At 43.0% G+C, this 20993-nt stretch overlaps 1 protein-coding gene across 1 annotated transcript; it reads left to right on the forward strand.

Annotated features, from left to right (window-relative positions):
- The first annotated feature begins 11300 nt into the window (after nucleotides 1–11300).
- On the forward strand, nucleotides 11301–20068 carry LOC123072736 (general transcription factor IIE subunit 1). Its single transcript, XM_044496362.1, has 10 exons — nucleotides 11301–11610; nucleotides 11714–11836; nucleotides 13433–13553; nucleotides 14406–14531; nucleotides 15173–15282; nucleotides 15356–15539; nucleotides 17501–17695; nucleotides 18178–18399; nucleotides 18504–18696; nucleotides 19722–20068. The coding sequence occupies exons 1-10, from the start codon at nucleotides 11585–11587 to the stop codon at nucleotides 19820–19822; spliced, it is 1401 nt and encodes a 466-aa protein (XP_044352297.1). The 5' UTR covers nucleotides 11301–11584; the 3' UTR covers nucleotides 19823–20068.
- The last annotated feature ends 925 nt before the right edge of the window (nucleotides 20069–20993 follow it).

Genomic DNA, 20993 nt, shown 5'->3' on the forward strand with positions numbered 1-20993 from the left:
TAACCCTAGTGTCGCTGAACCTTAAGTGTGTAGACCCTACGGGTTCGGGAGACATGCAGACATGGCCGAGATGGCTCTCCGGTCAATAACCAACAGCGGGATCTGGATACCCATGTTGGCTCCCACATGCTCCTCGATGAAGTCATCGGATGAACCACGATGTCGAGGATTCAATCAACCCCATATACAATTCCCTTTGTCAATCGGTACGTTACTTGCCCGAGACTCGATCGTCGGTATCCCAATACCTTGTTCAGTCTCGTTACCGGCAAGTCACTTTACTCGTACCGTAATGCATGATCCCGTGACCAAACACTTGGTCACCTTGAGCTCATTATGATGATGCACTATCGAGTGGGCCTAGTGATACCTCTCCGTTATCCGGAGTGACAAATCCCAGTCTCGATCCGTGTCAACCCAACAGATACTTTCGGAGATACCTGTAGTGCACCTTTATAGTCACCCAGTTACATTGTGACGTTTGGTACACCCAAAGCACTCCTACGGTATCCGGGAGTTACACGATCTCATGGTCTAAGGAAAAGATACTTGACATTGGAAAAGCTCTAGCAAAACGAACTACACGATCTTGTGCTAGCTTAGGATTGGGTCTTGTCCATCACGTCATTCTCCTAATGACGTGATCCCGTTGTCAATGACATCTAATGTCCATAGTCAGGAAACCATGACTATCTGTTGACCAACGAGCTAGTCAACTAGAGGCTCACTAGGGACGTATTGTGGTCTATGTATTCACACGTGTATTACGATTTACGGATAACACAATTATAGCATGAATAAAAGACAATTACCATGAACAAGGAAATATAATAATAATGCTTTTATTATTGCCTCTAGGGCATATTTCCAGCAGTCTCCCACTTGCACTAGAGTCAATAATCTAGTTACATTATGATGAATCGAACACCCATAGAGTTCTGGTGTTGATCATGTTTTGCTCGCGAGAGAGGTTTAGTCAACGGATCTGCGACATTCAGATCCGTATGTACTTTGCAAATATCTATGTCTCCATCTTGAACATTTTCACGAATGGAGTTGAAACGATGCTTGATGTGCCTGGTCTTCTTGTGAAACCTGGGCTCCTTGGCAAGGGCAATAGCTCCAGTGTTGTCACAGAAGAGTTTGATCGGCCCCGACGCATTGGGTATGACCCCTAGGTCGGTGATGAACTCCTTCACCCAAATAGCTTCATGCGCTGCCTCCGAGGCTGCCATGTACTCCGCTTCACATGTAGATCCCGCCACGATGCTCTGCTTGCAGCTGCACCAGCTTACTGCTCCACCATTCAACATATACACGTATCCGGTTTGTGACTTAGAGTCATCCAGATCTATGTCGAAGCTAGCGTCAACGTAACCCTTTACGACGAGCTCTTCGTCACCTCCATAAACAAGAAACATGTCCTTCGTCCTTTTCAGGTACTTCAGGATATTCTTGACCGCTGTCCAGTGTTCCTTGCCGGGATTACTTTGGTACCTTCCTACCAAACTTACGGCAAGGTTTACATCAGGTCTGGTACACAGCATGGCATACATAATAGATCCTATGGCTGAAGCATAGGGGATGACACTCATCTCTTCTTTATCTTTTGCCGTGGCCGGGCATTGAGCCGAGCTCAATCTCACACCTTGCAATACAGGCAAGAACCCCTTCTTTGACTGATCCATTTTGAACTTCTTCAAAATCTTATCAAGGTATGTGCTTTGTGAAAGACCTATGAGGCGTCTCGATCTATCTCTATAGATCTTGATGCCTAATATATAAGCAGCTTCTCCAAGGTCCTTCATTGAAAAACACTTATTCAAGTAGGCCTTAATGCTGTCCAAGAATTTTGTATCATTTCCCATCAAAAGTATGTCATCTACATATAATATGAGAAATGCTATAGAGCTCCCACTCACTTTCTTGTAAACGCAGGCTTCTCCATAAGTCTGCGAAAACCCAAACGCTTTGATCATCTCATCAAAGCGAATGTTCCAACTCCGAGATGCTTGCACCAGCCCATAAATGGATCGCTGGAGCTTGCATACTTTGTTAGCATTCTTAGGATCTACAAAACCCTCCAGCTGCATCATATACAGATCTTCCTTAAGATGCCCGTTAAGGAATGTTGTTTTGACGTCCATTTGCCATATCTCATAATCATAGTATGCGGCAATTGCTAACATGATTCGGACGGACTTAAGCTTCGCTACGGGAGAGAAAGTCTCATCGTAGTCAATCCCTTGAACTTGCCGATAACCCTTAGCGACAAGTCGAGCTTTATAAATGGTGACATTTCCATCCGCATCCGTCTTCTTCTTAAAGATCCATTTTGTTTTCTATCGCTCGCCGATCATCGGGCAAGTCAGTCAAAGTCCATACTTTGTTTTCATACATGGATTCTATCTCGGATTTCATGGCTTCTAGCCATTTGTTGGAATCTGGGCCCGCCAGTGCTTCTTCATAGTTCGAAGGTTCACCGTTGTCCAACAACATGATTTCCAGGACAAGGTTGCCGTACCACTCTGGTGCGGAACGTGTCCTTGTGGACCTACGAAGTTCAGTAGCAACTTGATCCGAAGTACCTTGATCATCATCATTATTTTCCTCTTCAGTTGGTGTAGGCATCACAGGAACATTTTCCTGAGCTGCACTACTATCCTGTTCAAGAGGTAGTACTTCATCGAGTTCTACTTTCCTCCCACTTAATTCTTTCGAGAGAAACTCCTTTTCCAGAAAGGATCCGTTCTTGGCAACAAAGATCTTGCCCTTGGATCTTAAGTAGAAGGTATACCCAATGGTTTCTTTAGGGTATCCTATGAAGACGCATTTTTCCGACTTGGGTTCGAGCTTTTCAGGTTGAAGTTTCTTGACACAAGCATCGCATCCCCAAACTTTTAGAAACGACAGCTTAGGTTTCTTCCCAAACCATAATTCATACGGTGTCGTCTCAACGGATTTAGACGGTGCCCTATTTAAAGTGAATGTAGCTGTCTCTAGAGCGTATCCCCAAAATAACAGCGGTAAATCGGTAAGAGACATCATAGACCGCACCATATCCAATAGAGTGCGATTACGACGTTCGGACACACCGTTTCGCTGAGGTGTTCCAGGCAGCGTGAGTTGTGAAACGATTCCACATTTTCTTAAGTGTGTACCAAATTCGTGACTTAAATATTCTCCTCCACGATCCGATCGTAAGAATTTTATCTTTCGGTCACGTTGATTCTCTACTTCATTCTGAAATTCCTTGAACTTTTCAAAGGTCTCAGACTTGTGTTTCATCAAGTAGACATACCCATATCTACTCAAGTCATCAGTGAGAGTGAGAACATAACGATATCCTCCGCGAGCCTCAACACTCATTGGACCGCACACATCGGTATGTATGATTTCCAACAAGTTGGTTGCTCGCTCCATTGTTCCGGAGAACGGGGTCTTGGTCATTTTGCCCATGAGGCATGGTTCGCATGTGTCAAATGATTCATAATCGAGAGACTCTAAAAGTCCATCAGTATGGAGCTTCTTCATGCGCTTGACACCAATGTGACCAAGGCGGCAGTGCCACAAGTATGTGGGACTATCGTTATCAACTTTACATCTTTTGGTATTCACGCTATGAATATGTGTAACATTACGTTCGAGATTCATCAAGAATAAACCATTGACCATCAGGGCATGACCATAAAACATATCTCTCATATAAATAGAACAACCACTATTCTCGAATTTAAATGAGTAGCCATCTCGTATTAAACGAGATCCAGATACAATGTTCATGCTCAACCTCGGCACTAAATAACAATTATTGAGGTTTAAAACTAATCCCGTAGGTAAATGTAGAGGTAGCGGGCCGACGGCGATCACATCGACCTTGGAACCATTCCCGACGCGCATCGTCACCTCGTCCTTCGCCAGTCTCCGCTTATTCCGCAGCTCCTGCTGCGAGTTACAAATGTGAGCAACGGCACCGGTATCAAATACCCAGGAGTTACTACGAGTACTGGTAAGATACACATCAATTACATGTATATCAAATATACCTTTAGTGTTGCCGGCCTTCTTGTCCGCTAAGTATTTGGGGCAGTTCCGCTTCCAGTGACCCTTCCCCTTGCAATAAAAGCACTCAGTTTCAGGCTTGGGTCCATTCTTTGACTTCTTCCCGGCAACTGGCTTACCGGGCGCGGCAACATCTTTGCCGTCCTTCTTGAAGTTCTTCTTACCCTTGCCCTTCTTGAACTTAGTGGTCTTATTGACCATCAACACTTGATGTTCTTTCTTGATTTCAACCTCTGCTGACTTCAGCATTGAAAATACTTCAGGAATGGTCTTCACCATCCCCCGCATATTGTAGTTCATCACAAAGCTCTTGTAGCTTGGTGGGAGTGACTGAAGGATTCTGTCAATGACCGCCTCGTCTGGGAGGTTGATCTCCAACTGGGACAGGCGGTTGTGCAACCCAGACATTTTGAGTATGTGCTCACTGACAGAACTGTTTTCCTCCATCTTACAACTATAGAACTTGTCGGAGACTTCATATCTCTCGACTCGGGCATGAGCTTGGAAAACTAGTTTCAGCTCCTCGAACATCTCATATGCTCCGTGTTGCTCAAAACACTTTTGGAGCCCCGGTTCTAAGCTGTAAATCATGCCACACTGAACGAGGGAGTAATCATCAGCACGTGTCTGCCAAACGTTCAAATTGTCTTGCAGTCCTGGGAGAGCAGGTGGGTCACCTAATGGTGCTTCAAGGACATACGCTTTCTTGGCAGCTATGAGGATGATCCTCAGGTTCCGGACCCAGTCCGTATAGTTGCTGCCATCATCTTTCAGCTTGGTTTTCTCTAGGAACGCGTTGAAGTTCATGTTGACATGAGCGTTGGCCATTGATCTACAAGACATATTTTGCAAAAGTTTTAGACTAAGTTCATGATAATTAAGTTCATCTAATCAAATTATTGAATGAACTCCCACTCAGATTTGACATCCCTCTAGTCATCTAAGTGTTACACGATCCGAGTCGACTAGGCCGTGTCCGATCATCACGTGAGACGGACTAGTCATCATCGGTGAACATCTCCATGTTGATCGTATCTTCCATACGACTCATTTTCGACCTTTCGGTCTCTTGTGTTCCGAGGCCATGTATGTACATGCTAGGCTCGTCAAGTTAACCCTAAGTGTTTCGCGTGTGTAAATCTGGCTTACACCCGTTGTATGTGAACGTAAGGATCTATCACACCCGATCATCATGTGGTGCTTCGAAACGACGAACTTTAGCAACGGTGCACAGTTAGAGGGAACACTTTCTTGAGATTATTATAAGGGATCATCTTATTTACTACCGTCGTTCTAAGTAAACAAGATGCATAAGACATAATAAACATCACATGCAATTATATAGTAGTGACATGATATGGCCAATATCATACAACTCCTTCGATCTTCATCTTCGGGGCTCCATGATCATCTTTGTCACCGGCATGACACCATGATCTCCATCATCATGATCTCTATCATTGTGTCTTCATGAAGTTGTCACGCCAACGACTACTTCTACTTCTATGGCTAACACGTTTAGCAATAAAGTAAAGTAATTTACATGGCGTTCTTCAATGACACGCAGGTCATACAAAAATAAAGACAACTCCTATGGCTCCTGCCGGTTGTCATACTCATCGACATGCAAGTCGTGATTCCTATTACAAGAACATGATCTCATACATCACAATATATCATTCATCATTCATCACAACTTCTGGCCATATCACATCACATGACAATTGCCGCAAAAACAAGTTAGGCGTCCTCTAATTGTTGTTGCATCTTTTACGTGGCTGCAATTGGGTTCTAGCAAGAACGTTTTCTTACCTACGAATAACCACAACGTGATTTTGTCAACTTCTATTTACCCTTCATAAGGACCCTTTTCGTCGAATCCGCTCCAACTAAAGTGGGAGAGACAGACACCCGCCAGCCACCTTATGCAACTAGTGCATGTCAGTCAGTGGAACCGGTCTCACGTAAGCGTACGTGTAAGGTTGGTCCGGGCCGCTTCATCCCACAATACCGCTGAAGCAAGATAAGACTAGTAGCGGCAAGCAAGTTGACAAGATCTACGCCCACAACAAAAATTGTGTTCTACTCATGCAATAGAGAACTACGCATAGACCTAGCTCATGATGCCACTGTTGGGGAACGTTGCAGAAAATTAAAAATTTTCCTACGGTTTCACCAAGATCCATCTATGAGTTCATCTAAGCAACGAGTCAAGGGAGTGAGTTTGCATCTACATACCACTTGTAGATCGCGTGCGGAAGCGTTCGAGGGAACCGTGATGATGGAGTCGTACTCGACGTGATTCAGATCGCCGATGACCAAGTGCCGAACGGACAACACCTCCGCGTTCAACACACGTACGGAACGGACGACGTCTCCTCCGTCTTGATCCAGCAAGGAGGAAGGAGAGGTTGAGGAAGACAGCTCCAACGGCAGCACGACGGCGTGGTGTTGGTGGAGAAGCAGTACTCCGGCAGGGCTTCGCCAAGCTCGTGACGGAGGAGGAGAGGTGTTGGGGAGGGGAGGGGCTGCGCCTTGGCTTGTGTATGCAGCCCTCCCCTCACCCCTCTATTTATAGGGGAAGGGGCAAGGGGGGCCGGCCCCTCTAGATGGGATCTAGAGGGGGGGCGACCAGGGAGGGGGAACTTGCCCCCCAAGCAAGGGGGCGCCCCCTCTAGGGTCCCCCCCCCAACCCTAGGCGCATGGGCCCAAGGGGGGGCGCCTAGCCCTCCAGGGGCTGGCTTCTGCCCCATGCGGCCCATGTGGCCCCCCCGGGAAGGGTGGCCCCTCCCGGTGGACCCTCAGAACCCTTCCGGTGGCCCCGGTACAATACCGATATGCCCCCGAAACCTTTCGGTGTCCGTATGACAACTTCCCATATATAAATCTTCACCTCCGGACCATTCCGGAATTCCTCGTGACGTCCGGGATCCCATCCGGGACTCCGAACAACTTTCGGTAATCACATACAAGTCTTCCTAATAACCCTAGCGTCGCCGAACCTTAAGTGTGTAGACCCTACGGGTTCGGGAGACATGCAGACATGACCGAGATGGCTCTCCGGTCAATAACCAACAGCGGGATCTGGATACCCATGTTGGCTCCCACATGCTCCTTGATGAAGTCATCGGATGAACCACGATGTCGAGGATTCAATCAACCCCATATACAATTCCCTTTGTCAATCGGTACGTTACTTGCCCGAGACTCGATCGTCGGTATCCCAATACCTTGTTCAGTCTCGTTACTGGCAAGTCACTTTACTCGTACCGTAATGCATGATCCCGTGACCAAACACTTGGTCACCTTGAGCTCATTATGATGATGCACTATCGAGTGGGCCCAGTGATACCTCTCCGTTATCCGGAGTGACAAATCCCAGTCTCGATCCGTGTCAACCCAACAGATACTTTCGGAGATACCTGTAGTGCACCTTTATAGTCACCCAGTTACGTTGTGACGTTTGGTACACCCAAAGCACTCCTACGGTATCCGGGAGTTACACGATCTCATGGTCTAAGGAAAAGATACTTGACATTGGAAAAGCTCTAGCAAAACGAACTACACGATCTTGTGCTAGCTTAGGATTGGGTCTTGTCCATCACGTCATTCTCCTAATGACGTGATCCCGTTGTCAATGACATCTAATGTCCATAGTCAGGAAACCATGACTATCTGTTGACCAACGAGCTAGTCAACTAGAGGCTCACTAGGGACGTATTGTGGTCTATGTATTCACATGTGTATTACGATTTCCGGATAACACAATTATAGCATGAATAAAAGACAATTACCATGAACAAGGAAATATAATAATAATGCTTTTATTATTGCCTCTAGGGCATATTTCCAACATATATACCCCTAATTTTCAATCAATGAGAAGATTGTTCATTCCATCATTCTCTCGTCCTCTCTTTTCTCTTTACATTATAGATGGGTGGGTCAGATGGTTATAAGTTGTTCCAACTCAGCGCGAGCTTGCGGGCATAGTGGCATGATAAATATCAAGCTGGGGGCCTCAATAGTATAGGAGGAATGAACAAAGATATCCTCAAACTTCGTGTAAGAATACGAGCATGCAAACTGTTCAGAGATAATGGTTCCATTCCATTGGTCAAGCCACATCGATACTTCTGTCCCTCTTTCAACTAGATGATTAGAGATTTCTTTACAGACGGGCATTAATTTAATAATAGACTGCCTCTAGAAAGTGTCACAATGGGGAGAAGAGAGGAATAGTATTGGTGTAACTAGATAATAGCCCGCGCGTTGCTGCGATAACATATGCTCAGTACTAAGATTCGTACATAAATCATCGGTTGTAAAACTATCTGATTGTGGTTGAAAGTCCATAAGATTGCGACATACAAACAGCCTTGTGTCGAATACAACACTCATTAATAATACTAGCAAATATGCCCGTGCGTTACAAGGGGAGAAACACAATCAGATTATGCAAATGTGGTAGAGATAAAAAAGTCGGAATCAAATGCCAGGATGAGATAAGGATTTTCAATGTCATTTCACAAAGTATGTCTGAGTGATGTCATGATAAGAAGGGACTTTCAAAAGGTCATTTCAAAAACTGAAAATGTGATGGTCTCCTCACGACTTGATTTCCTAAGGCGCCACAACAAAATAATTTTTGCTGAGCAAACTACATTGATGGACTCCTGCCTGAGCTAGACTGATGCATGATGTGTCTCGTCTTGACCTAGCGTAGTCGTGTTTTTCATAACCAGTAGAACTGTGGTACTAGAATAGCTCTGTATGGAGGCAAAATAGACATTTAGTCATTTTCATATAGCTTACAAAAACTAACCCATAGCAAGACGTGTCAATTTTGTGGGGGCTCAGCGCTATACAGAACATGGAAACCTTTTTTTATCCGACGCGCGAGGGGCTAAATAAAAGGGACATTCACATTTGTGCCTCTAACTCGAACCCACTACTCAAATTTACTCCTAACTTTTTGATGTGCTCAAATTTGCCCCTAAAAAGCATTTTAAGTCACAGGAATGCCCTCCCAGCTGGTCAAAGTTGTTTGACCAAAACTTTAAAAATTCATAACAAATTCATATGAACTTAGAAGAATGCAAAATAAGATATCAAAATGCTCATAAAAACAATACCTATATGCACGTGTCATTTACGTTCATGACAAAAGCACTCTTTAAAGCTTTTTAGGGTTTATAACATTAAAAAACAATTTAGGGTGAATTCAAATAAATGCACATATAGGTGAGGAACCTAAATGACATGCGCGTATAGGTGATGTTTTTATGAACATTTCAATATCTTATTTGCATTTTTCCGGCTTTGTATGAATTTGTTATGAATTTTCAAAGTTTTGGTCAAACAACTTTGACCAGATGGAAGGGCATTCCTGCGACTTAAAATGCTTTTTAGGGGCAAATTTGAGCACATCCAAAATTTAGGGGTAAATCTGAGAGTGGGCGCAAATTAGGGGCATAAATATAAATATCCCTAAATAAAATCATAAAAGGACCTCTATAGATACCCTAATAAAACCTCTACCTAAGCGATGGTTTTATTTGTTCGTTACTTACGAATCGGTTTTAATTTTTGTGAACATTTTGTAAAATTTCATGGACATTGTTTTCAAATTCCCGAATATGTTTTGAATACTCGATCATATTTTAAAAATGATGAACACTTTTTATTTCATGATTTTTTTATAATATGCGAACAGTTTTTTGAAATCACGAACATTTTATGTTTTCATCCATGCCATGCCATTCATTGAGCTTTTCTCAAATATTTGTCTTGGAATAGTATTAGCTCAATGAGCTATATGTTGTTAGGAATTACCAAAACCACATAGGTATAATTGCACTTTCAATGTCTGAGTGATGTCATGATGAGAAGGGACTTTACAAAGGTCATTTCAAAAACTGAAAATGTGATGGTCTCCTCACGACTTGATTTCCTAAGGTGCCACAACGAAATAATTTTTGCTAAGCATACTACATTGATGGACCCCTGCCTGAGCTAGACTGATGCATGATGTGTCTCGTCTTAACCTAGCGTAGTGGTGTTTTCCATAACCAGTAGAACTATTGTACCAGAATAGCTGTGTATGGAGGCAAAATAGACATTTAGTCATTTTCATATAGCATAAAACACTAACCCATAGCAAGACGTGTCATTTTTTTGGGGCTCAGCGCTATACAGAACACGGAAACCTTTTTTTACCCAACCCGCGAGGGGCTAAACAAAATCATAAAATGACCTAATAAAACCTATACCTAATCGATGGTTTGATTTGTTCGTTACTTACGAATCGGTTTTAATTTTTGTGAACATTTTCTAAAATTTCATGGACATTTTTTTCAAATTCCCGAATATGTTTTGAATACTCGATCATATTTTAAAAATGATGAACATTTTTTATTTCATGATTTTTTATAATATGCAAACAGTTTTTTGAAATCACGAACATTTTATGTTTTCCTGAATCATTTTTGAATTCACAAACATTTTATGATGTATCTATATATTTTTTCAGTACGCGCATTATTTCGAATTTGGATCTTTTTTAGAAATTCCGGACTAATTTAAAGAAGGAAAAATAGAAAGGAAAAAGAAAAAAAGGGGGCGTCATGACTGGCATATGGGCCGGCCCATTACCGCGTGCAAGACCTGCTATAAGGGAACAGGGGAGAAAAAAGGGACCGGCATATCCATCATAGTCCGAGAACAAAAAGGGACCACCGTGATCGTCGACCGCCGCCTAAGGACAATGAGCCTCTGCATCATTCATCGCCGTAGGTGCCATATCCATCATAGTCCCAAACCCTTCCATGATAGTCTGCCTCGTAGTGGTGCCTGTCTTCGCCGTTTGCCGTAACCGCTGCGCCCACGGTTGCCGCCATGCCATCCGCCATCAACAACAACAGCAACCCGTCCAGTCCGCCTCTGATCAGGCGCGACCGAGGCACTTGTCACAGCCAAAGCAATTCTCGGCCAAGACTTAGATCCTGTTAGTTTGGGATTTTGCTTCCGATTTTGCAGTTTTTCCACTTTGACAAAAAATGGCACAAAAGCTCCTAAATAGGGGCTTTTTTCGGCTTTTCACTTACAAAAAAAAGCACAGTTAAAAACGCTGTGGGTGGGCCTCGCTGCGTCCGCTCGTAGGCCTGGCCCATGCAGGCGTCGGTGCATCCCCCGACCTTATTTTTTCCACAGGCGACGGCGACTCGTTCCTTTATCCGTCTCCGGCGCCGCAGGGCGGTCTAGGTCTCCGGCGCCGCCACCAGAGCCGGCGCCTCCGTCCCCACCCACCCTCACTCCCTCCACCTCTCTCCACCGCCCCCGAGCTGGGCCTGCTCCGCCCCCGCCGGAGCTCCATCTTCGCCGCCCCAAGCCCGAGGCGGAGGCCCTTTCTGCCGCCCTCCCTCCCCACGCGATCCACTCAGCGGCGGCGGCGGCGGCGACCCGACCTACGCGGGTAAGCGATCCAGCAATTCCGTAGCGCCGACGCGATAGAGCCGCCGCGATGGGCTCTCTGGAGCCTTTCAACCGGTGAGTCCCAGATCCCCTCCCCTCCCCTCCCCTCCCTTGAAACCCTAGCCGTCGCCTCTGATCTGATCTAGCTTGGATCTGTTCGATGGTCGGCCCGGGGCAGGCTGGTGAGGCTGACGGCGCGGGCCTTCTACGACGACATCTCCATCAAGGGCGACACCCAGGCCAAGACCTCCCGCGGCGACAACCGGGGCATGGCCGTCGTCGTCCTCGACGGCCTCACCAGGTACGCGAAATCCCTGCTAGGAATTGGCGGTACCTGGAGCAATTTCACATGCCAGTGAATTCTTAAGCTCGGGCTCGTGCTGAGGTTGACTCATGGGCAATCAATTTGAGTCTGCATAATATATACTTCATCTGGGGCTTATGGCATCCATGCTCTCATATACCGTCGGTAAAAAGTATTTCAGATTTAAGGAGCATCCGTCCTAATTTCATCCATTGAATGGAGCTGATAAACTGCCCAGTTCGGTCTGTCTTGCGGAACAAAAAAAACTACCAGTGTCCACGCCCCGTGACTACTAGCAACCGGTGACACAGAACAAAAGCCCAGTGGCTTAAAATTTGAATAGCTTGTAAGTCTTGACAAGTTCATCAGTGTCCTTGTTGGGAGCTACCAAAATGTAGTAACTGCAATTGGGGATTGTGACTGGTTATTTCGCTCGATTCTTCAATCTGAGATATTGGGATCATCCTGTTTGTCCAGGATGGATGGTTCTTATGTAGGTCTTTGTGTCAAGTAAGAACACAGAGTCGCTCTTATGGAGACGATGATAGTTATTTTTGCAAACTGGTGCTCCCCCTTGATGGTTTCCATGGAGGTCTTATTCCATATGAATCCAAAGTAATTTACAATGGTTACTGATATGCAAGAAAAAAAATTAAGTGCAGGGCGTCAGGCCTGCGTTTTGCCTGTCTAGCGCCTAGCCTCAGGTGCTTCAGAGTATACACGCTCTAATCTTCGTGCAACATTGGTCCAATAAGGCCCCTTACGGAATCCTAGCTTGCCAACCCAATCTCAACCATCTATATACTCTAATCCGAACCGTCCATCTACTCCCCGCTGTCTCTTTCTCTTGCCTGCTCCCTTCCAGGCACGCATCAGTAGCAGCAATGCTGGTGCTGCAGCTTCTCGTCCACAGCCACATCCCCTTCCCGCCTCTTCTTCCCCACAGCCGACACTGCCTGAGTACCTCACTGGCTGCCTGTGTTTTGCCTCCGCCCGACCGCCAGGTGTGCTTAAGCGAGCGTCTATGAGCGTGGTTATTTTGTTTGATTCTTCAATCTAGGATATTGGGATCACCCCTGTTGTTCAGGATGGGTGCTTCTCATGACAGTTGTTTCACAAACTGCCCCCCCACCCCAGTTGGTCTGTGAAGGTGTTAGTTCATATGAATCCAAAAGTAATTTACAGAGGTGGGTCGATAACCAACCCTAAGATGGTTACTGATATGTCATAGCCGTTTTATCAAAATCTGAGGCTCTGATATTTGTAAAATCTTTTGCTTTTGCTATTCTCGTATTGTGTCATTCAGTGATTAATGGCGACCAGAGGTTATGACGGTAGTTGTTACTCAAGAACTGGAAATTTGCCACTCACTTTGGGACTGAAAATTTTGGAGGCCTTCTTTGCCCATTGTTTGTCAGACATACAAATCAACCCTCAATAAACCCAAAAGTGCATTTGCATTATAAATAGCCTATATCATGTACCCCATCTGCCATACCGCATTTGTCCTTTCAAATATTTATTTTCTTTGGTGCACAACTGTTAGCTTGTTGGCTAAGTTGCACTATATTTTTTTTGTACCTTCACCTTTAGACGCCAGTGGGTCCGCGAGGAAGACTTGGCTAAATCATTAAAGCTCCACTCAAAACAACTTCGCCGTGTCCTCCGATTCTTTGAAGAAGAGAAGCTAGTGACAAGGGATCACAGAAAGGAGGTTAGTATTGTATTGCTCTTGTTCTTGTAATCTACTTTCTTGTCATTTTGATTTTTTGTAAGGTAGCCTCATTTACTTCATATCTCTGTCACCTGATCACAACATATTCTTGCTTGTTTAGTTGTTTGCTCAAATGTTTTTAAGCTGTAAATGGAACCATTCATCTTAAGTCGCTTAGCTCTCAGTTTAACAATTAGTGAGGTGTGAGAATTTTTCTCCTGCTAAACTTCTCTGCAGTGATGTTGAGATGTGCATGAAATGTGCCAAATATGTTTAAACATCTAGACTAATTTAAGTAGCACCTGTTTTGCACCTTATGTTTCCTTACCGTGGTATTGCTTTATTGTACTGATGTCTTCTGTAAGAAGTTAGTATTGAATACTGAATCTTGAAAGGTGCAAGTCATGGGAGCATCAACTTGTTTGAAGCTACGCTATTTTGATACACTTGCATTTTGTGTTTCTTGCTGAAAATGGACCTCTATCATATTTGGTTACACTGGAGGGAGGTGCACCAGAGTCATACAGTTTATTCATGCAGTACTTTATATTTGGAAGAACTTCATATGTTTTTTTAAATAAAATAAGTAGTGACAGGGAAAAGTACACTTGAGACATCACATATGAAATAATGATCATGCAAGTATTCCATGCAAATAATAATTTATAGTACTTGTCTATGTTTTTCTAGAGACTTGCTGTTTTAGTCATGTTCTTTTGGTTCCTGGAAATATGTGGAGCTCATGATCATATCATTTTAACATCTGGTGTCTGTTGCGTTATCCAAGGAATTGATTTATTGAATCTAAATGGTTCTTTGCGTTCTAACTGTGTCTTTTCCCTTTTGGTACAGTCAGCAAAAGGTGCTAAAATATATAGTGCTGCAGCAGCAGCTGCAGGTGATGGTCAACCCACGAAGGAGGGAGAAGAGAAAGTAAAGTTGCACACACATTCCTACTGTTGCTTGGACTATGCACAGGTTAGTTATCCTAAACTCGTGTTAGTTTTATATTCTTGTGTCTTTAAATGATAGACTGTCTTGTATTCCATAAATAAATACTTCTATATTGGCTTTATAATTTTGAAATCATCTGTGATTGCACCACTTCAATGGATGTTTCGTGTGGAGTGTTGAACAAACAAAAGTGACACTTCATTTTTGTTTGTCTTTTTCAAACAACAATGATTACCCTCGACTTGCAAAGAAGCGGAATTCTAGTATTTCTATTCCAGATTCAAAATGTCTGGCCTAATTGTATACTTGGGGTAGACACCACTAGCCAATGTTCAGGTGGGCATTCCATCCAGTGTGTGGAACCAGGAGTTGGTGAACTTTCCAATTTGAGATGAGTTTAATCGAGACAAATATGCACCAGGCACCAGCTAGTTAGATGGGCCATTGGCATATTTGATTTGTGGGGTTCATTTATGTTTAGTGTTCTGTTACTCACCCCAAGACAGGGTTCAATCAATGCAATTTGGGTGTTATTTTATTTTTAGTTCCCTTAGTCGACTCCGGCTGAGAACTATATAATAATAAATACATTTTCCTCCCATTTAGTTTTTCTTCTACTATCTTATGTAAACTATGGTTGACAAGATGCATCTTCTCAAACACAGATCTGTGATGTTGTACGGTACCGGATACACCGCATGAAAAAAACGTTGAAGGATGAGTTGGACAGCAGAAATACAGTTCAACACTATATATGTCCTAACTGTAAAAAGAGGTATTAGCTTGACTTGTAATTTATTTTGTTTTAGAAAGAATGTTGGAGTGTTTGTGCTCAACTGTCTTCTCAGGTACTCGGCCTTCGATGCGTTGCAACTTATAAGCTACACAGACGAGTATTTCCATTGTGAAAATTGCAACGGCGAACTACTTGCAGAGAGTGACAAGCTTTCTTCTGAGGAAATGGGAGATGGTGATGATAATGCACGGAAGCGTCGGCGTGAGAAACTGAATGATATGCAGCAAAGAATTGATGTGAGCACAAACTTCTTATAATTTTGGTCGCTTAAAATTTAATTTAGGTACTATAGTGCAAAGAGTAAATTGTATCACTGGTTCATAAACTTACTAGGTCGATGCACATAGGCCCATGAACTAGTAAACTGGGCATTTACATATCCGAACTTTCGCAAACTGTGGAGCAGAGGTCCAAAGGTAGTTCTAGTGGCATCCTAGCCAGACCTGCTCTGTCCCGTATATGTAGGTTATACACGGGCTGGGTCAGTTACAACCCAAACCCTCATAGAGGGCTTTAGTTTGGTGACCCAAGAAACCTATTGGATTCATTCCTCGTCTTGAAAAACAAGAAATCACTCCCCACCCCCTCCTGAAATCCTCAAATCGGGGTCTCAAGTTATTTTCACCACATAATTGGAAGATTTGTCCACCCTGGCGATGGTTCTCACCATTGGCAGCCTAGACCAGTATAGAATCTTGTACTGTGATGGGCAGTGTGTAATGCTGGCAAGCATGAAGATGATGAGCATACTGCAAGACAGTCAGTGCTGAGCAAGACCTCAGCCATAATGAAAGGGCAGTATCATCACCATGGTAGTCAATAAGTACTTGAATGGAAGCAGCTTTTGTGGTACCTTGCTTTGATTCTTGTGGCCGATTTGTGCTTTTCATGGGTTACGTGTCCTTGCAATCCATCAAGATGTGCGCTGGTGCTGCAATTTTAGTCCTCCGTTTTCATGGTTGATGATGGTTTTGGTTAGTTAGTACTAGTTTCAGTTAATCGGTGGAAGACAATGATTGTTAAACATAGATTGGTGAAGAGAAGAAATTTTCTGTGCAATTTGGACCATGTTACTACCAAAACCACCTTTGGACTGGGCTGCGAGTCTAGCTCAGTTGGTTGGCTGAGTGGATGTACAATCCCACCACCTGGGATCAAGATCTTGTGGCTCGTGGACGTAAATTGGGTTGTTTTCCTTAAAAAAACACACACACTCGACTCTGTTGCATGGTTTGTGCAAGTTTGTGGATTCAGATGTCCAGTTTACTAGTTCATGGACCTATATGTACCTACCTGGCAAGTTTGTGGATCTCTGATACCATTTACTTTTTTTTTGTAATATTACAGAATGAAAATGGCAGTATTTGAAATTTTGTGTATGCAAGCTAAGTGGTGACGCAAAGAACTTCTATTTTATCACAACGGGAAATCAAACAAGTTTTCAGTTGGTTTCTTTTCTTAATGCTGCTTGAAATTATTCTCTCTTTAACCCCTATTGCTGTTTTGCTTCCCAGAAATTACTTCCATAGTTTTGCCTCCAATGTTAATGCCATTTAATTGTTGTGAATGCGTTATGGGCTTTGGACCACACCCTTATATCTGGAGAAGACTTGTGGCTTCAAATTTTTTTTCGAAACGGAGGCAAATTTTTTGCCTCATCCTTTAAATAAGGGAGAAGAGAGTTTGATGCGCATGTCTAACTTAGTGTTCCTCCTGCTTGGTTTCGTATGGTCTGGTGACCGACCATAAGTCTTCTCCAGATACAAGTGTGTGGTTGGTCCAAATCCCATAACAGAATGTCACCTAGTTTGACAGTTTTTTAGTTTCAGCATTAATAGAATGTCCAAATCCCATATATCTATGCTGTATCTAAGCACTGTTGCTTTGTTAGTTTTTGGTATGACTTGTTCAATAAATCTGTTTAGAGTGTCTGGTTAAAGCTCAATGTAAATTTCATCCATCTCTTGAAGTTGCAGTTTACTGAAGAAATACTAACTACTTGGATGGAAAAGATTTAATCTCATTCTATATGTGACCTTTTGGAAGTACACACTCTGTATGTATTTATTCTATAGACTAATGTGTAAATAATTCTCCTCTCTTCTCATTTGCAAATTTATGTGCCTTAGAATCTTGATGATTTGATGGAGACTGATTTTATATATCACTTTGCTTATTTATATTTGTACCAATACAGGAGCAATTGAAGCCATTGCAAGCACAACTTAAAAGGGTGAAGGATCTTCCTGCTCCTGAGTTTGGGAGTCTACAATCATGGGAAAGACTAAATCTCGGTGCTTTCGCGCATGGTGATTCTGCTGCAGCTGAGGCAGCCAGGAATGCACAAGGGCAGTATAATGGTACACCAATGCCTTATCTTGGAGATACAAAGGTAAGAGTGTCATATTGATTTGAGTAGTAGGATTTTGTAGTCAAGTAATATGCATATGTATGCTCATAATGATATAATATTTTATATCCTTTGCATGGCCATTCAGACTCTTGAAACATAAATGTTTATCCCAAGAAAAAAAAGCGATAGGCGTTAGTTGTGCATTAGGCCTAGGCACACATAAGCACACACCTAGAGTGATTAAGTGCTAGGTGTTCTGTTGTCGCCAAGCGCTCCTAGATGCACGTTTTATTATTCACTGGTTTATCCTCCTCGTCTACATGAAAGTCTACACTTTGCATTATACGGTATCTCATTAACTGTATTTTGTTCAATCATTTTATGACGAGTCTGAGACATGTCCTTTAGTATCTATGTTTAATATACTGTGACATGCACCCCCTAGCTCGTATAACTGATAGCCGGTCCTATTTTCTTTCTACCATATTTTACTTGATCAATTGCGTTATTTGGATTTTCAGGTTGATGTTGAATTGGCTGGTTCGGGTGTAAAAGCGGAAGGTGATGAATCTGGCAAAGATGGTTCAGCATTGAAAGTCTTACCTCCATGGATGGTCAGAGAAGGGATGAATCTTACAAAAGAACAAAGAGGAGAGTCCAGTAACACATCAAAAGGAGATGAAAAATCAGAAGTCAAAGATGAGAAAAAACAGGACTCAAAAGAAGATGAGAAGAGTTTACAGGTCAGATTAGAATTGAATATAGCATAGAATGCATTTACTGTAAAAGTGGTTTTATGTTAACATCTTCTAACTGTGTTCCTAAAAAAAAACTTTTAACTGTGTAGGATGAATACCTTAAGGCATATTATGAGGCCCTCAAGAAAAGACAGGAGGAGGAAGATGCAAAGAGAATGCAGCAGGAAGGCCAGGCATTTTCTTCTGAAATTCATTCTGAGCGGCAGGTGGGCATGAAAGCCAAACGTGAGGATGAGAATGGTGAGGATGAGGGTGTTGAATGGGAAGAGGAGCAACCTGCAGGTATCTTATCCCCTTTTAGTTTTCAGTCATATAATTTAGGATACATATATGCTTGTATTGATAGCAAACTAGGAAGTCGGTTAGGGAGTGGTAGCATTCCTACGAAAGGATGAAAATGGAAGGCAAAATTAGGAAGTTGGTTATGTAGGTGACTAATTGTGTAACTAGTATGAGAGTGATGAGGGGAATAAGTGTTGTTGGGTTGTTGGGATAGAAAGTACCACACCTGACTTGGTACTTCTCATATTGGTATATAGTAGATTTGTCAATTACTGCATGAATGTTTTCATTAGTTGATGAATGAACCTTTAAATGAATTTGACACTCCGCAAGTTATTGTATTGTGAACATGGTTATCGTGATGTCTTAAGCTGACAACCGAACATTCCGGTAGAGGCTGAAGGTGGTGTTTTTGATGTCTTGATGTTGGCATCAGGCACAGTTCAGTTAGTAGCTAATACCTTGAGTTTATCTTGAAGCTGACAGCCTTTTGCTGTCCAGTTATTTGCTCATATTGTGAGTCGGTTTGTATGGCCAAGTTGGTCCTGAGAATTAGGAATTAACTGTCACTACTCTGTTCCAAAATGTAAGGCTTATTTGATTCATCAAGACTTTGACTAAAATTTAGTCCACTTTTATGTGGCTTGTGTGACATGAAGTTATATCACTAGATTCGTATTAAAAAAACTTATGATTCTAATATTGTGTCACATAAACCACATATTATTGGACTTATCGTTAGTCCCTTGTCTTAACGAATCGAAATACTCGTTGCATTTGGGATGGAGGGAGCATTCCTTATGCTCGGACTGTTGAAATTCTTGTAGAATGTTTTATAGTAACCATGAAGCTAATGGCCCTGTGCTTGAAGAGAAAAGAAACGGTATTTTCTTATCTTTGTCATAAACATAAATGTGATTTCTTTACCTGTTGGGGATTTTCCGTATGCGCATTAATTTCCATGTTGGATATACTTGTCGAATCTTGTAGATTATGTGTAAACTAGTTGGTTTAAACTGATGCAGGGAATACATCGGAGGAGCCATATAAGTTTGTGGACTTGAATGCTGAGGCCCCAGAATCCGGCGACGACGAGGAAGATGAGATTGACTGGGAAGAAGGTTAAAGTACAGCGACAAGTTGCCCCGTCTTGAATTTTCATGAAGTCAGTTCAAAGTGGGATGTTAAATGATAATAATAATGTTGCCAGATGTATGCATCATATCAAGGCTTGGCTGCAAATAACATTTTTCTCCCAGATTTGTGAAAAGTTACTATAATGTGAAGTATGATAGTATTGATGAAGTATGATATTGACATCCATGTGACGTCAAGGAATTCAAAAGAATTTGAAAGAACTTGTACCCTTTTAGCCCTTTTCTGTCTTAGCTTTTGTCTCCTGTTGTTGTCCCTAATTAGTTATCGCAACCTGTTTGTTGGCCATGGAGAACTTATCCTGTGTAATGAGCGAATTCGTGCACCGACAACTCATGGCCGGTGGAATTCAGTGGGCTAGGCACATGACATCCTTGTCTAACAATAATAATGATCATCAAGGCGTGGCATCCGAAGCGACAATCTCCATAGCAGTGTGCATTGTTTTTCGCTTGGCGAAGATGGAGGTTCCAATAGTGATCTGTTTGTCTCCGAAGCAGCCCACGTTCGTGATCGCATTTTTGAAACAGTTTGTCTAATTCTTATCTTAATGTTTTTTAAGGATGTCACTAATTCACATCTATATGTTTTTTAAGGATGTCACTGTCCTTAAAAAACATCTAGATGTGAATTAGTAGACAAACTGTTTTGAAAAAGTTTTAAACAGGAGATTAGACTCTGGTCATTTGAATCGGCACCAACGGCTTGTTTGTTTTCTTAGCAAAGCTTTGTTGAGTGTGTGCCGTGGGGAACTCGGCAAAATGCAGTGTTCGAATGAGCACCAACGGTTTGTTGGTTCTCTTTGCGAACCACAAATTGTTTTCGCAAAGATTCAAACAACTCGCACTGTGAGATCAACAACAAATCAACTAGCACTGCGAGGAACGATTGGAGGGGAGGAAGAAGCTCGCCGGAGGGTGTGTGTGTGTGTGGGTGTGGGTGGGGGGGGGGGGGGGGGGCATGGCGATGGTGCAAGTTCGTTGGGAAAATCTCCGTCGACGCAGGGGTTAGAGGGATGGCTGGGCCGGGCGGGGCGGCGAGGCTGCACGTCAGGTACAAGGCCGTGTTGGATGGCAAATTAAACACGTCCGGACTGCCTACGGACCAGTACATGTCCATGTTGGATGGCAAATTAAACACGT

Source organism: Triticum aestivum, chromosome 3B, assembly GCF_018294505.1.
Source record: "Triticum aestivum cultivar Chinese Spring chromosome 3B, IWGSC CS RefSeq v2.1, whole genome shotgun sequence".
Lineage (NCBI taxonomy): Eukaryota > Viridiplantae > Streptophyta > Magnoliopsida > Poales > Poaceae > Triticum > Triticum aestivum.

Excerpts from the sequence above, each read along its gene's own strand:
- LOC123072736 (XM_044496362.1), top strand. The coding sequence starts at position 11,585 with ATGGGCTCTCTGGAGCCTTTCAACCG. Across the intron at positions 11,837-13,432 it reads GTCCTCGACGGCCTCACCAG|ACGCCAGTGGGTCCGCGAGG; the intron begins GTACGCGAAATC and ends CTTCACCTTTAG. Across the intron at positions 15,283-15,355 it reads TGTCCTAACTGTAAAAAGAG|GTACTCGGCCTTCGATGCGT; the intron begins GTATTAGCTTGA and ends CTGTCTTCTCAG.